At 38.9% G+C, this 14,349-nt stretch overlaps 1 protein-coding gene across 5 annotated transcripts in view; it reads left to right on the top strand.

The window, feature by feature from the left end:
• Nucleotides 1-3,958: 3,958 nt before the first annotated feature.
• Nucleotides 3,959-14,349, top strand: part of LOC143518488 (uncharacterized) — a 52,877-nt gene continuing 42,486 nt past the window's right edge. For 2 of the 5 annotated variants that reach the window (XR_013132210.1, XM_077010977.1), the window contains exons 1-12: nucleotides 3,959-4,203; nucleotides 5,456-5,518; nucleotides 6,027-6,077; nucleotides 7,151-7,348; nucleotides 7,482-7,672; nucleotides 8,621-8,726; nucleotides 9,628-9,690; nucleotides 10,370-10,567; nucleotides 10,822-11,015; nucleotides 11,571-11,652; nucleotides 12,224-12,288; nucleotides 12,646-13,426. Coding sequence is in view for 4 of the 5 variants with exons in the window: in XM_077010977.1 (XP_076867092.1) it covers nucleotides 5,491-5,518; nucleotides 6,027-6,077; nucleotides 7,151-7,348; nucleotides 7,482-7,672; nucleotides 8,621-8,726; nucleotides 9,628-9,690; nucleotides 10,370-10,567; nucleotides 10,822-11,015; nucleotides 11,571-11,652; nucleotides 12,224-12,288; nucleotides 12,646-13,425 (1,956 nt within the window). In the remaining variant the exon portion in view is untranslated. Of the gene's footprint in view, nucleotides 4,204-5,455; nucleotides 5,519-6,026; nucleotides 6,078-7,150; nucleotides 7,349-7,481; nucleotides 7,673-8,620; nucleotides 8,727-9,627; nucleotides 9,691-10,369; nucleotides 10,568-10,821; nucleotides 11,016-11,570; nucleotides 11,653-12,223; nucleotides 12,289-12,645; nucleotides 14,345-14,349 lie in introns of those variants that run through there. The other 3 variants (XM_077010978.1, XM_077010980.1, XM_077010981.1) reach the window with 3 other exon arrangements.

A 14,349-nucleotide genomic window follows, 5' to 3' on the forward strand; every position in this document is an offset into this window, starting at 1 on the left:
AAGAGAGAAGAACACGCACAAAACAATAACCAGCCCAACTGCCATAACATGGATTCTAGAGACTTTGGGGGCCCAGACAAAACACAGTCCCATGGACCTTCTGATGGATTCTTATTTTTTTTATTGGCATTGTTGCAGATAGAATATATAGAATGCAAACTTTGTTTTGTTTTGTAACAAAGGTAATAATATTTATTCAGTAGTAATAATACTTCTATCACAGATGATTCATGAATAAAAAAGCTGCATCATGGGATGCTTGAGTTGTTGAGCATATAAAGCACAGGTGCTTCAAAACTGCTTTGATGTTGGATCCTCATGTCATGTGACCTCAAAGCAATAATAATGCTTTATAACTAGAACCTGATACTTCATGTTTTCACTGACATGGTTTTATATTGCTGCACAAAACTTGCATGATTGACAATAAATTTAATATAAGCTAAGATTTAATATATTTAATATTTAATATAAGCTAAGACATACTATCCCTTATTCAACTCCTGAAATGGAGCTCTTATTTTAAACATTATGATGCTTGCCATGGGGGAAGTAAGAAAGGTTCCAACTCACTCATTTCATTCATTTTGCCATCGAGTTTATTTACATTCTGAGCTTGAACATGATCACTGTACACAATAACATTATAAACACAGTCACACACTGAGCTAGAGTGCAAAGTTTGTAGTGTCCTTTCAGGCGATGCAGTTGAAAATCATACCTGTCTAGCAGTGGTGGAGCCAAAGGGGGGGGCTGGGGCCCCCCAACAGAGCCTGGGCCACACCTAGTGCCACCCCACTTGCGATCGGTCGATCGCGATATAATACATAATTTGTGTCCATTTTACACTCGCCAGCCCCCGTTGACAGCTTACATTGTCTTTATTGTTGGTTTGTTTAGTTGGTTAATGGTTGGTTTTTGTTTGTATTATATCAGTTTATTTTCTGTAATGTTTGTAATTTTCTTAAAAAACCATTAGAGTCCGCACTTGCGTCCAGCGTCCAACACCGAACCGTTAGACCAACTTTATAGGTTGTATTCTCTTGTAGTAAACAAAGTTTACTGCCTGATCTATAGTTGTTTTAGTCTTTACAATTACACTTCTGTCGGGTTCCTGCCCTGGGGGCTATTCCACGAAGCGAGCTAACTCAGTAAGCCGGGCTTATTAAGACAAGCCTGGCTCATTTTGCTCAAATTCAGTTCTACGAAAGAGGCTAGACTTAAGCCTTGCTCAGTTACTACAGCAACATATACGTTTGTACAAACCTGCTCTGTACCAGGCTAGAGTTGAGGCTTAGCTTAGCTGGACCACTTCTATTGGCTGAGCAGTGTGATGTCAGTCTCGCCATCCGGGAAACAAAATTGAGGAACAAGGTTCCGCTGCAGTTCTATCCATTAAATTGCTGTGGATGTTGCACATCATATCTTTATACATTTAATTAAGTACTGTAATTATTAGTTTGGAATGATTGCAGGTTATTATTGAAATGTAATAATTATATTTCCAAATGCAATTCATATTTCGTTCTTCCGAGTACATATTCATTGTTAATCAGTAGGGGTGTCACTATACTCTAAATCCTTGATTCGATTGTATTTCCGATTTTAGGGTCACGATTCGATTCGATTCTCGATTTACAGCAGAGAGGCCTATGGCAGTTTTAGATTAGTCTATGGTCAGTCACTGGTTTGATTAATCAAATTTACAATATCTTATTTCAAAAGGTGGGTTTGATATAAGTGATGCAAAGTGATAAAAGTGATCTGTAATACACCACATTAGGCACTAATGGTCAAATTTAAATATTTTAATTAAGATAAATGTAACAATCTTGTTCTCAATGGAAAACAACAAAAACAAACAAATAATAATAACAACAAAAATAAGAGGTCACAGAGGGTACCTGCTATCTAATGGCTTTTGTTGGTAGCAGCAATGTGCACTATTAAAACAGTGCAACAGCAAATAAATAATAAAAAAAATACAGGAACAATCATGTACAAAATAATAGAACAAATAGAGCCTTAACAAACTAAACTCTATCCTACAAAAAACAAAAAAAAAAACAATTTCTTTAGTGTCTTCATACATGGAGGGCAACACTTTAGTTGTAAGATGCAACCTTATACTTTCACCATAAGGAGTGACCATAGCACACGACTCCGCACACCTCACGCGAACCTGCGTGAATGACGGAGGCGTTTATACTTAAAAGTGCTGGAATTTAGGCCAAAGTACTTGAAAATGCTTGAAATTGTAACTACTTCGTTTCACAACAAATATCTGTCTGACTGAACAGTTCTCTTGTATTACAAATACGAGCCTCTTGTAAATCCAGGAGGAAGCATGAGAGAACGTGAAGACGTTAATATTGGGCGTTTTGAAAATAAACAACCATTAAACAATGTGATGAAAAAGCAAAATATTTTGAATGATTACGAGTATATGTATAAATATTTACCTTAATTAGGTTTAACGTGCTGGGAATTATTGAAATGGACCTTGGAAGTGACGTACAAGTGCTTTAATTCCACCTTGTAAAGGTGTATGAGCCCAGCAAACACGACTTTGTTCATTGCACTGAAACGCGGCGCACGCAAAGTAAAAAAATTCGAAAGGTGCACGACCTCGCGAATCGCCAGCGCGGGAGGCTCTCGCGCATGGGCGGAGCCACCGCGATTATGTCATTTTCGGCGTGCGGACCCTCGCGCCGCTCGCGACTCGTCAAGTATAAACCAGGCTTTACTTTGCGTAGTGTGGGTGCTTGCGGAGCTTAGAGGGAGGGATCGTCTATCCTCTTTTTGACTTTGAGGCTCGGGATCGTGACATGATTTCGATTAAATATCGAAATCGTGACACCCCTATTAATCAGTGAGGTTTCTGCACATTTCAATGTATTGGTTTAATCTTAAATTCAGGTCAGTGTAAAATGGAATACAGTGTCTAATCGCATTTATGGTCCACAAACATACATTAGCATAAACTCTATCACAAAAATTATTCCCCAAACGGTCTGTATCGTTTTGCGCTTCTTTGCCAGTGGTGCATTTCTATACAGCGTTGGGGATGCAAAGCATCTTAGTAAGGCAACAGTCTGCCGCGAAATTCGAAAGGTTTGACTTGAGCTTAAGCGCTTCCTTAATATATTCATCAAATTCCACAATGATGGGGCGTCCGCTGTTTTGCTCTAAATCAAGGTCTTCTGCAGGAGTGAGGGCTGCTACAGGAGGCCCACCACTAGCAGCAGTAGCAGTTTTCTTTCTGGTTGCTAAAATATTACTGGTTGCAGTTATTTAATATTGTATTTTACCTTTTTCTGCACATTAGACTAATCAACTGTACTTACCATTCTGGAGTATATTTTTATATTTCACCTTGACCTGCTGCCACGTTCTCTTCACCCCGCTGGCAAATTTGCCATTTTCTATGCGTTCTCTTGATACCTCCTGCAGAATGTAGCTACAGCTTTTGATCATTTTTCTTTCTAAGGCATTTGCACAGGTTAACCAATAGTATTTTCTTTATTTTGAAATCAAGTTCTTCCTGAATGTCCAATATTCTCAAATGCTCTAGGATCATCTTTACAACAGTAGAGCTCTTGGCCAGAACCATGGGGTGTTTTATGCCTGCTGGCATATTGAGATTTTCGAGTTGTCCTCCAAGCTGTTCGTTCTCCAAAAGAAGATAACTTGGCATTTGGGCTGGTGTATTTCACTGGTTTCCTGTTTTGCATCATCGTCATGTCGTCTTTAAAGTGTTCTCACAACGAATGTGTAAGATGGTTGGCTCCCTCTGGTGGCCAGTGGCGGTCTGGTGCTGGAGCCAACCCTTGCATGTGTATTGACAGGATACAGAGACGTCAGTGTCGATTTCGTTTTTGTTTTTTTTGTTTTTTTTAAACACGCGAACACTGAACGAGAGATGCAAAGACAAACGCTGTCAAATGACACCGACAACATGCACACATAAACACACACACTAACCACAGTACATGACATTTGAAACGAGTAACAGACGCGCACACACATGGATGAAATATAACACTGTATCTATACACACTAACACAAGGGAGGGGTCGGGGCGCTTATCGTCACACACAGCAGTGAGAAAGTGAAAGTGAAGTGAAGTGCTATAGTGTGACGCCTGTGACTTTCAGATTGAAAGCGATTTACTCTCACAGTCAACAGCAAAGGGCAAATCTTGTAAGTAAATGATCATTTAATCTTTATTGAAAGGGCTAATATGTTGTATTGTCAGTCTTAATGTAACAGAAATGTACCTAAAGAACGTAAATATTAGCCTGCTCAAATTAAAACCTCCAATTACTACTGACCATAGCGCAGTTAAACACCGACATTACTGTATTCATACCGGTTACAGTATGGCCAGGTCAGCACGCAAGGCTGCTTGTCTTATTATCATAGTGAAAGAGAGAGAAGGGAACGAAAGTGAAACCTCCCTGTATGTATTAACTATTAACGCTGTTTACCAGAAACCACATTTTACTGTAAAGTTTGCCAGTGTTGTGCATGAACGTGTTCATACTTTTTGTGAGTTGTGAACTTGAACAGTTTATAAACAATGAAGGTGAACGCGAGAGTGAACGCCGCTTCCGTAAACACAGCCCATGTCCATTATGGCAGCGTAAACGACTTAATGATGAGTACAAGAAATCATTAACAAATACGACGCAACCACCGCCGAGTTAAATTACACAAATGAAGCTCACACCATTTCGTAAAGGACCTGCTGCCTTCGTTTCAGAACAAGTGAACAGGAGTGAGTTTCCCAAAACGTTCTTAGTACGTACGAGGTTACGAAGTACTTAGCGCTAAGAACGTTTTGGGAAACTCACCCCAGGCTTGTAGTCGATTAAATTATGTGCGATATGCAGTCTTTTTATAAAATGAAATATGAACGTGAACAAGTTCACTTTCATTAGTACGAAACAGTATGACACACGTCACGTCCTGCCTTGATAAAAAAAGTCTTTAGCAACAATAATTAATCAACGACACGGGCACCACTAAAAAAAAGACTCTTACCTGAATTATACTGAGCACAGCAGCCATGGTAGTTAAAATAGTACTGATATGCTAATACATTGCAAAGATGTATACAATTAATTTTATTACAATTTATGGTAAATAAATAACAAATAACAGTTCATACATTTAATTTTGTTACATTGCAGTTAACTGAAATGTAAAAATACTGGGCTTTGTCACTTTGAAATATATTGTGTGTAATGTCATCTAGTTTTCTTTTTCTTCTGCCAATATCAGTGAAGGAAGACATAATGTACAGAATCTGCTGTAAAACTGAACCAGGGTCATTAAAAGATGAGAAACTGAAGATTAGCACTGACTGTAAATGCCACTATGAGGGTGCAGCACATTCTGCTTTAACAGGATAAATAAGCTGATAAAGTTTATTCCCTTTCTCATACTGTAGCATGTATAAGAGGCGTAAGAGGTCACTGGAGAGCAATGGCCAAATCTAATCCAGAATTCAGTGGTATGTTTGTGCACATGATTTTTGTTTACAGTAGACATCTGGAACACATCAACTAATGTTACTGTACAGCTGTGCTATGTTGAAAGATATTGGGTTTCCACTCCAAAGTAGATGTCTGGAAATATATATAAAATTAAGAAATAATTCTCAATATCAAGTGGAATAGGGCTAATACTCACACCAGAAATACAATCCTCAAATAACGTGAGTACCACGGGTGCAAGTGTGAAATCTCAGACTTTAAGCATGAAAGAACAAGATTATGAAAGTAAATAAAGCCCCTGAAAAACTGTAAGAATACCAATAGTGGTTAAAGTTAATTTTAACATCTGTTTTTTTTATGACATTTTTCACCTGTAGTACCTCAACATAAACCCTTGATTGAGTATATGCTCTTAGAATCATTTAACCTCTCTTGAAGAGACACTATTGACCTTCCTGCCATCAGAAAATGTTATGACACTACATAAACTACGACACTACAATGTTTGTACAATGCTTTACTCAGATGGTGGAGGTGCTCAGGAAGGAGTCGTGGACTTTGAATTCCTCGATGTTGGTGAGTAATGTAAAAAAGCAAGAACTACAAACATAACAGCTTTGGGGGTCAAGCTATCAAATGTCTTTAGTTTAGTGAAGCAGCGTCATTAGCAGTGAGACAGGTAGCACTGTAATCACTAGCAAGCTGCTGGCCAGAGCATAATACAGTTTACAGAACTGCATATTCCACAGTATTTAGTGATTTCAGATCATGAATAGAGTCTTTTAAAATTACACTATTGTGTGTACTGGGTGGGTCGCAACACCAACTAGCCACCACCAGAGGGAGGCCACAAGCCAGAAGCCATCAGGACTGGTTAGCCTGGTGTCCCTCAGATGGTCCCACCCTATATCAGTAATTAGGAGCCTGGAAACAGGTGCTGCGTGTAGCAGTGGACCAATGTGTAGCAGTTTAAACCGATGTTAACCAACCCAAAAGCTATGATGATTAAAGTAAGTTAAAATGGAGGGAATAACCTTATGGATGAAACTATTAACTGGAAGATACTGGCATGTCCTTCATCTGTGCTAAAATTAGATAAACGCTAGATCTGAAAAGCAAGCAAAGAACTGGCTAAAATGTATGTATCCCACTATTTTGGCTGGAATAGCTAATCCTATAGTGAGTATAAATAGTAATAGCAGTGAACAAGACTGTCATTAAAGCTGTCACTGGTGCTGGTGTTCTGAAAATCTGTGCTACCCATCGAGATGTCCTACCTAGGTCTACTGCACATACTTTCACGTCAGTGTTTAGCATAGCCCATAATTTTCCACTGCCAGCTGTTTTTTCTCTTGGATTAACGGTGAGCACTGCCCATTTATTGTATGTAATCATTTTACATTTATAAACCAATTTTCTTAAATACAAGTCAAACCCCATAGTACATTTTGACACGGTAGCACGAATCGTTAGATATGTAAACAATTACATACAGCTAATAACACACTGATGATGATCATATTTTCAAGATTTATCCCAATTAAATATGAAACTGAAGATCGGAGGTACAATGAACCACAATGAAGAAAAAAAGCATTAATTTGTGTATACATGTTCATTTGTACTGAAAGAAACACTGTTTATTACAGAAAATAAATACACAATGATTATAACTGGAAACACTCTAAATGCTCATGAAGAGTTCAGAAGAAAGCTAGATGAACAAACACCAGCTCGAATGGCGCCTACAGAGGAGGAATCTGATTTCATCTTGACTTTCTGCCCTGTTGTATCACGAGCTGGAACTGACATAGAAGCAGCTCTGCGTGAAATTAATCATGTATCAGGTAACGTGTTCTGTGATGGTTCTAGAGTCCCTTGCACATTATCATCATGTATTAAATGTACATGTTATGTTATTAAATTGTTATGGACATTCTGCTGCTATGAAGCCTGTCTGTCCTTCTTTGTTTTGTTCAGTCTCCAAGCTTGCTGTTCTAGTGGTGCTCCATCACACTTTTGACCCAGACTGCACTGTACCAGACAGCAGCAGATCTGTAACCAGGGAGAACACGACCACAGTGGACTGTCTGTTTCATGAGGACTGTGGATTATTGAAGTGCTTGAAAAATGAGGAAGCACTATTGCGAGTTACAAAGCATCTAAAGCAGGTGTGTTTTGTTTACTTAAAAAATTTAAGTATTCATTCCCCTCACTACACTCAGAGAAATTGCCTGAGAGATTGTGTTGTATGGTGATTTGCTAATTCATTTTATTGTCACAGTTCAGCTCCGGACCACTCCTTGTGGGCATGTTATGTCGTCTGTGTCTAGTTCTAGTTCTGTGGGTGTGGGTTGTTTGTGAGCGTGTTCATCGTTGTCACCTGTGCCTCGTCTCGTGATCACTGGGGAATGTGTTATTCACCTATTTAATGTGTGTTCGCGCAATGTCTTATGCTCGTCTTTGACTAAAGTTTGTGCCTGTGTGATTCAAAAGTTTGAGCGCTTGCGCTAACCGCGCTGAACTTCACATTTTTGTGTCATTAAACTTATATGTTTAGCAACCACTTCTTTCGTTGTTCCTGCCTCCTCTGACCATCACATTTATGCTCTATGTTTGAGCAAAAATGAGATTTTTTAAATTGAGCAAAATGGTATATGGATTGTTTTGTTAACTGACCATTTAGATTTTTCCAAAGGCTAAAATTAATTTACTGATTTTGATGTTATTCATATTTATAATTTGTTTAATATAATAACTGATTCTCATAGTTAAAATGATGCATATTATTTCTACCTTGTCCTACAATTACACAAGTGATTTTATTCTTCAACTATGTCAACAACGGCCAATACATTGAATACTCAGACACCAAAAGATCTGCTTTTGAGTATATGTCAGGATTTATTTCCCAGGTACACTGAATGCATTACGGAGGAACACAGTCTTGTTTGTGTACGTGTTCACTCGTCTCGTCAGTCTAATGTGTTACACACGGGGCACGTTATGTGTTGCACATATATTTTGTGTGGTAGTCCTGTCCTCATCTTTGAGTCTATTACTTGTTTGCATGTTAAGTTTGCATTTAGAGTCTTGACTGACTGTGAAGTCCTTTTCAGGAAGAGAGCAAACAACAACAACATGGTGAGAGAAAAGAGGAGAATGGAAACGGTGAAGGAGTAGTTGAGGAGAATAAAAACATTGATGGGGCAACTGCAGTATCAGGTGAGAATGATGAACACTCCAGTCTACAAGTCAGCTGACTAATCCAGTACATGAGATTAAATGTAATCTGACAAGGTGACCATGTTACCACAGTTTCTGCTGAAGAACTACAGAACCAAACTTACTCTTACAATATTAGTGTTTCCTTACAATGTTAAAGATGTGCAGATGTGCTCTGATGCACATAGACCTGTAGCAGCATTCTACAGAAGTAACTTGCTATGACAGTTCATAGCTAAATTAATGAAATTTTCACAACTAGAAGGTTCTGGTTGTGAAATGTCATTAACACAACTGTTACACCTGCCTGAAAGTAATCTGTTCAGACTTTGATTAATACACATTAATTAGCTTTGGAATACTGTGGTTATTTCTGCAATAATGATTTGAGTGTTTTAAACTGTATCACTGAGTACTCAGAATGAGGATCCATATACAGATTAAAACAATGAGTTTTAATAGCAGCAGGATAGGGCAAGACAAAAGGCAAAAATACAATATGACGGTCCAGGTCAGCAATAGGAGAATAGTGCAGCAATTAGGCAGAGGCACAAAAAGAGTGAGACAGGAGACTAGTGCAGCAATCAGGCAGATGTAGGCAAAAACCAGAAGGCAGACAGACAGGAAAATCAGACCTCAGGAAGACACTGGATAACACTGTGATAACACTGTGATAACACTGGAATATACTGGGAGAGTTGGCAATACTTCACATAGTCGTACCGATATAGATTGTCTTAAATAGGGTAATTCAGTCAGCGATGATGCTGAGCAGTTGAGTGGCTAGTGTCACAATTCTGGAGATGAGGACCTCTGGTGGTGGGCTGGAGAAGTGGCATCAGATCTGACATCAATGGAGTGTTCATTAGACCCAATGACACACTCTGTTTTTATTGTGCAGAATGTCAAGACAATAAAACAAATGAATCATCTGAAATGAGGCAGCAAACGCCAGACACGACTGGTGAGTGTTTATTTAGTATAATGAATAAACTCAGGAATGATTCGACCTGAAGCCAATGATTCAACCTGAAGCCGATATCTAGCTAATAACATGTTGATGATAAACATATTTTATAACGTTTGTACTAAGCAGTTGTGACACAAACGCTGGAGGGTTGAGAATGGGGATTTATTATTAAGATCCAAAACAAAACAAGAAGTAAACAACTAAACTAAACAAGAAGTAAATAACAAGAAACAAGTAATATGTACACTCTGGGGTTTTGGTTAAATAATTAAGGATAATAAGGGTCAGAAATGAGTACATGGGGAAGGCATGAACCAAGGGGTAGTGTGAGCAATGAGAGCAGAACATAAGGAAAACAATAACCGGCAGCATGGACAAGATACTTAAAGGTCTTAAATATACAGAACCAACAGGGAATGAAACAAGACACCAGTGGAATGGTAATTAGAGGGGCAGGTTTACAAAGGAAGGTGGGACAGACAGGCAGGATACTAACATAAGGACGGAGAATGACAGCCAGGGAGAGAGGGGGTGGAGTCAGATGTGACATATTTTCAAGATTTATTAAATATGAAACTGAAGATCTGAGGTACAATGAACCACAATGAAGAAAAAAAGCATTAATTTGTGTATACATGTTCATTTGTACTGAAAGAAACACTGTTTATTACAGGGAATAAATACACAATGATTGTAACTGGAAACACTCTAAATGCTCATGAAGAGTTCAGAAGAAAGCTAGATGAACAAACACCAGCTCGAATGGCGCCTACAGAGGAGGAATCTGATTTCATCTTGACTTTCTGCCCTGTTGTATCACGAGCTGGAACTGACATAGAAGCAGCTCTGCGTGAAATTAATCATGTATCAGGTAACGTGTTCTGTGATGGTTCTAGAGTCCTTGCACATTATCATCATGTATTAAATGTACATGTTATGGACATTCTGGTGCTATCAAGCCTGTCTGTCCTTTGTTTGGTTCAGACTGTATTAAAATACAGTACTGTATTCTGAAAGCCTTGTATGTATTAATATTTCAAATGCATATTTTATCTTCTTGTTTTGTCATTTTACATGCTAGTTATGGACATATTGTCACCATTTGTCTTTTGTTCTTTGATTAAGAATCAAAGCCAGCAGTTTTGGTGGTGCTCCATCACACATTTGACCCAAACTACATTACACCAGACAGCAGCAGATTTGTAACCAGGAAGGATACAATCACAGTGGACTGTCTGTTCCATGAGGATCAAAATCTACTACAGTGTCCGAAAAATTATCATGCACTATCACGAGTTACAAAGCATCTAAAACCTCAGGTGTTTTTAATTACCTTTGTTGGAACAAAATTTGTTTTAGAGTCTTCATTAAGCCACAGTTAATTTTTAACCCTAACTTTAAAAATAAAGATGACTTAAATAATTATCTCAGCTGTCGAATCATGAAATGCTTGATACTGAGGAGGCACGAGAGGCAAGAGTTTAGCAACATAGTCTTTATTATCCATCTCTGCTAAGCACAAACAAACAAACTGATGATGCAGCAAAGTAAAGTCTTTAAATAATGGCTAAATAACTACATTTTGATGTCGCTGGTCAAGAGGAGTGAAATGTTAACATTTCTAGTGGACACTTAAACTAAATAGCAAGCCCGGCTTTGTGTTATAAATCACGGCTGTCTTATACTTGAATACAAAATATATGAATGGACACTATGCAACAAATAATAGACAGATCCAAAACACGTGCACCCCCCCCCACACACATACACACACACACACACACACACACACGCAAGTGTTCCTTTCCCCTGATCCAGTGTCAAGTATATACATTTGTATTTAGAGTCTTGACTGACTGTGAAGTCCCTTTCAGGAGGACGACAAACAACAACATGGTGAAAGAAAAGAGGACAATTGGAGCGTATGGAGTATTATAGGAGCGAATGTAACATCAGGTGAGAATGATGAACCCTCCTGTCTACAAGTCATCCAGTGCATGAGATTAAACATAATCTGAAAAGGTGACAACGGTACCACTGTTGTTGCTGAAAAACTACAGAACTGAACTTACTCCTACAATATTGGTGTTTCCTTACACTGTTTTCATAACTCGGGTGTACTCTGATGCACATAGACCTGTAGCAGCATTCCTTGTTATCCCTCAGATATGGTCTCAGACCATATTTTCTTAAATTTGGCTCTTTGGTGATTGTCTGTCAAGCACTGCCAATAGATAGAACAATAGAACGCTCAGACATTATCCGTTTTTGAGAATGTGAGGATTTATATCTTAGTTACACTGACTGCATTATGGAGGATCACATTCATTCCCAATTTTGTGTTGGTCTTATAACACTGTTTCTATCATTGGCTTATGAGTGATAGAATATGAATTGTTCTACCTAACTGATGTCTACTTAACCTAACGTTGATCTGGGCAAAGTCAAGTGAAGTAATAATCTCATATTATTAAGAATGACACAGTTGTTTTAAATGGTTGTTAAACTTTTTTTTCTTTTTTTATAGGTTTTTCAAATATTTTGGAATGGTCGATAAGCTGGCTATTTTGCTCAAATCGGACTTTGGCACAGGTGATCCTCTGCAATGATAGATGGAAAACACTGAAGACCTGTAGACAAACATAATTAATAATATTTCACAAGAATAGTGAAATTATCAGTAGATTTCATAGAAAATTTGACCCTTCATCCCTGTTGAAGCATTGTACTTCCACTGTATTTACACTACTTAACAATTAACCTTAAATCTTGATGAATTGTGATGAATTGTGATCATGGCTGCCTTTTACTTGAATACAAGATGACAGAACACTATCCCACAAATATTAGATATACCCAACACACACACATGCAAATGTTTTCTTTCCCCTGCTCCAGTGTCCAGAGTTCTGTATTTTTTTGACTGAATAACAAATCCTTCTCTTTTAGGAGGAGAAAACACATGGTCAAAGAATACTGGAGAATACATGCAGTGAAGGAGCAGATGGGGAGAATGGAAACGATCAAGGAGCAGATGGGGAGAATAGAAACAGTCAAGGAGCAGATGGGGAGGATAGAAACAGTCAAGGAGCAGATGGGGAGAATAGAAACAATCAAGGAGCAGATGGGGAGAATAGAAACAGTCAAGGAGCAGATGGGGAGGATAGAAACAGTCAAGGAGCAGATGGGGAGAATAGAAACAATCAAGGAGCAGATGGGGAGAATAGAAACAATCAAGGAGCAGATGGGGAGGATAGAAACAGTCAAGGAGCAGATGGGGAGGATAGAAACAGTCAAGGAGCAGATGGGGAGGATATAAACAGTCAAGGAGCAGATGGGGAGGATAGAAACAGTCAAGGAGCAGATGGGGAGGATAGAAACAGTCAAGGAGCAGATGGGGAGAATAGAAACAGTCAAGGAGCAGATGGGGAGAATAGAAACAGTCAAGGAGCAGATGGGGAGAATAGAAACAGTCAAGGAGCAGATGGGGAGGATAGAAACAATCAAGGAGCAGATGGGGAGGATAGAAACAGTCAAGGAGCAGATGGGGAGAATAGAAACAGTCAAGGAGCAGATGGGGAGAATAGAAACAGTCAAGGAGCAGATGGGGAGAATAGAAACAGTCAAGGAGCAGATCGGGAGAATAGAAACAGTCAAGGAGCAGATGGGGAGAATAGAAATGGTGATGGAGCATTTGGGGAGTATAGAAACAGTGAAGGAGCATTATAAGGTGAGGATGATGAACACTTCAGTCTACAGGTCAGCTAACTGATCCAGTACGTGAGATTAAACATAATCTGAAAAGGTGATGGTATTACTGCTGAAGAACTACAGAACTGAACTTACTCCTACAACATTAGTGTTTGCTTACACTGTTTTCCTAACTCAGATGTACTCTGATGCACAAACACTACATTGCCAAAAGCATTTGCTCACCCATACAAATGATCAGAATCAGGTGTTCCAATCACTTCCATAGCCACAGGTATAAAATTTAAGCCCATAGGCATGCAGACATTACAAACATTTGTGAAAGAATAGGTTGCTCTCAGGAGCTCAGTGAATTCCAGGGTGGAACTGTGATAGAATGCCACCTGTGCTACCTGTGAAGCACATAGTGCATCACTACAGACATCCAAACTTCATGTGGCCTTCAGATTAGCTCAAGAACAGTGCACAGAGAGCTTCATGGAATGGGTTTCCATGGTCGAGCAGCTGCATCCAAGCCATGCATCACCAAGTGCAATGCAAAGTGTCGGATGCAGTGGTGTAAAGGACGCTGCCACTGGACTCTAGAGCATTGGAGGTGCGTTCTCTGGAGTGAAAAATCACACTTCTCCATCTGGCAATCTGATGGACGAGTCTCCAGGCCTTCTTGTCCAACATCTGTATGTGTCCTCACAAATGCGCTTCAGGAAGAACAGTCAAAAATCCCTATAAACACACTCCTAAACCTTGTGGACAGCTTTCTAGCTGTAATCTAGCTCTTCTAGCTGCAAAGGGGAGACCAACGTCATATTGATTGTCACATATTGAGGATGTCACTTAAGCTCATATTTGAGTCTGGGAAGATGAGCATATACTTTTGGCAATATAGTATACCTCAGAATAATGCTGTAATTATTTAAAAATGTGTTAACTGATTCAGATTTT

The sequence above is a fragment of the Brachyhypopomus gauderio genome, chromosome 7 (assembly GCF_052324685.1).
Source record: "Brachyhypopomus gauderio isolate BG-103 chromosome 7, BGAUD_0.2, whole genome shotgun sequence".
Taxonomy (NCBI): Eukaryota; Metazoa; Chordata; class Actinopteri; order Gymnotiformes; family Hypopomidae; genus Brachyhypopomus; species Brachyhypopomus gauderio.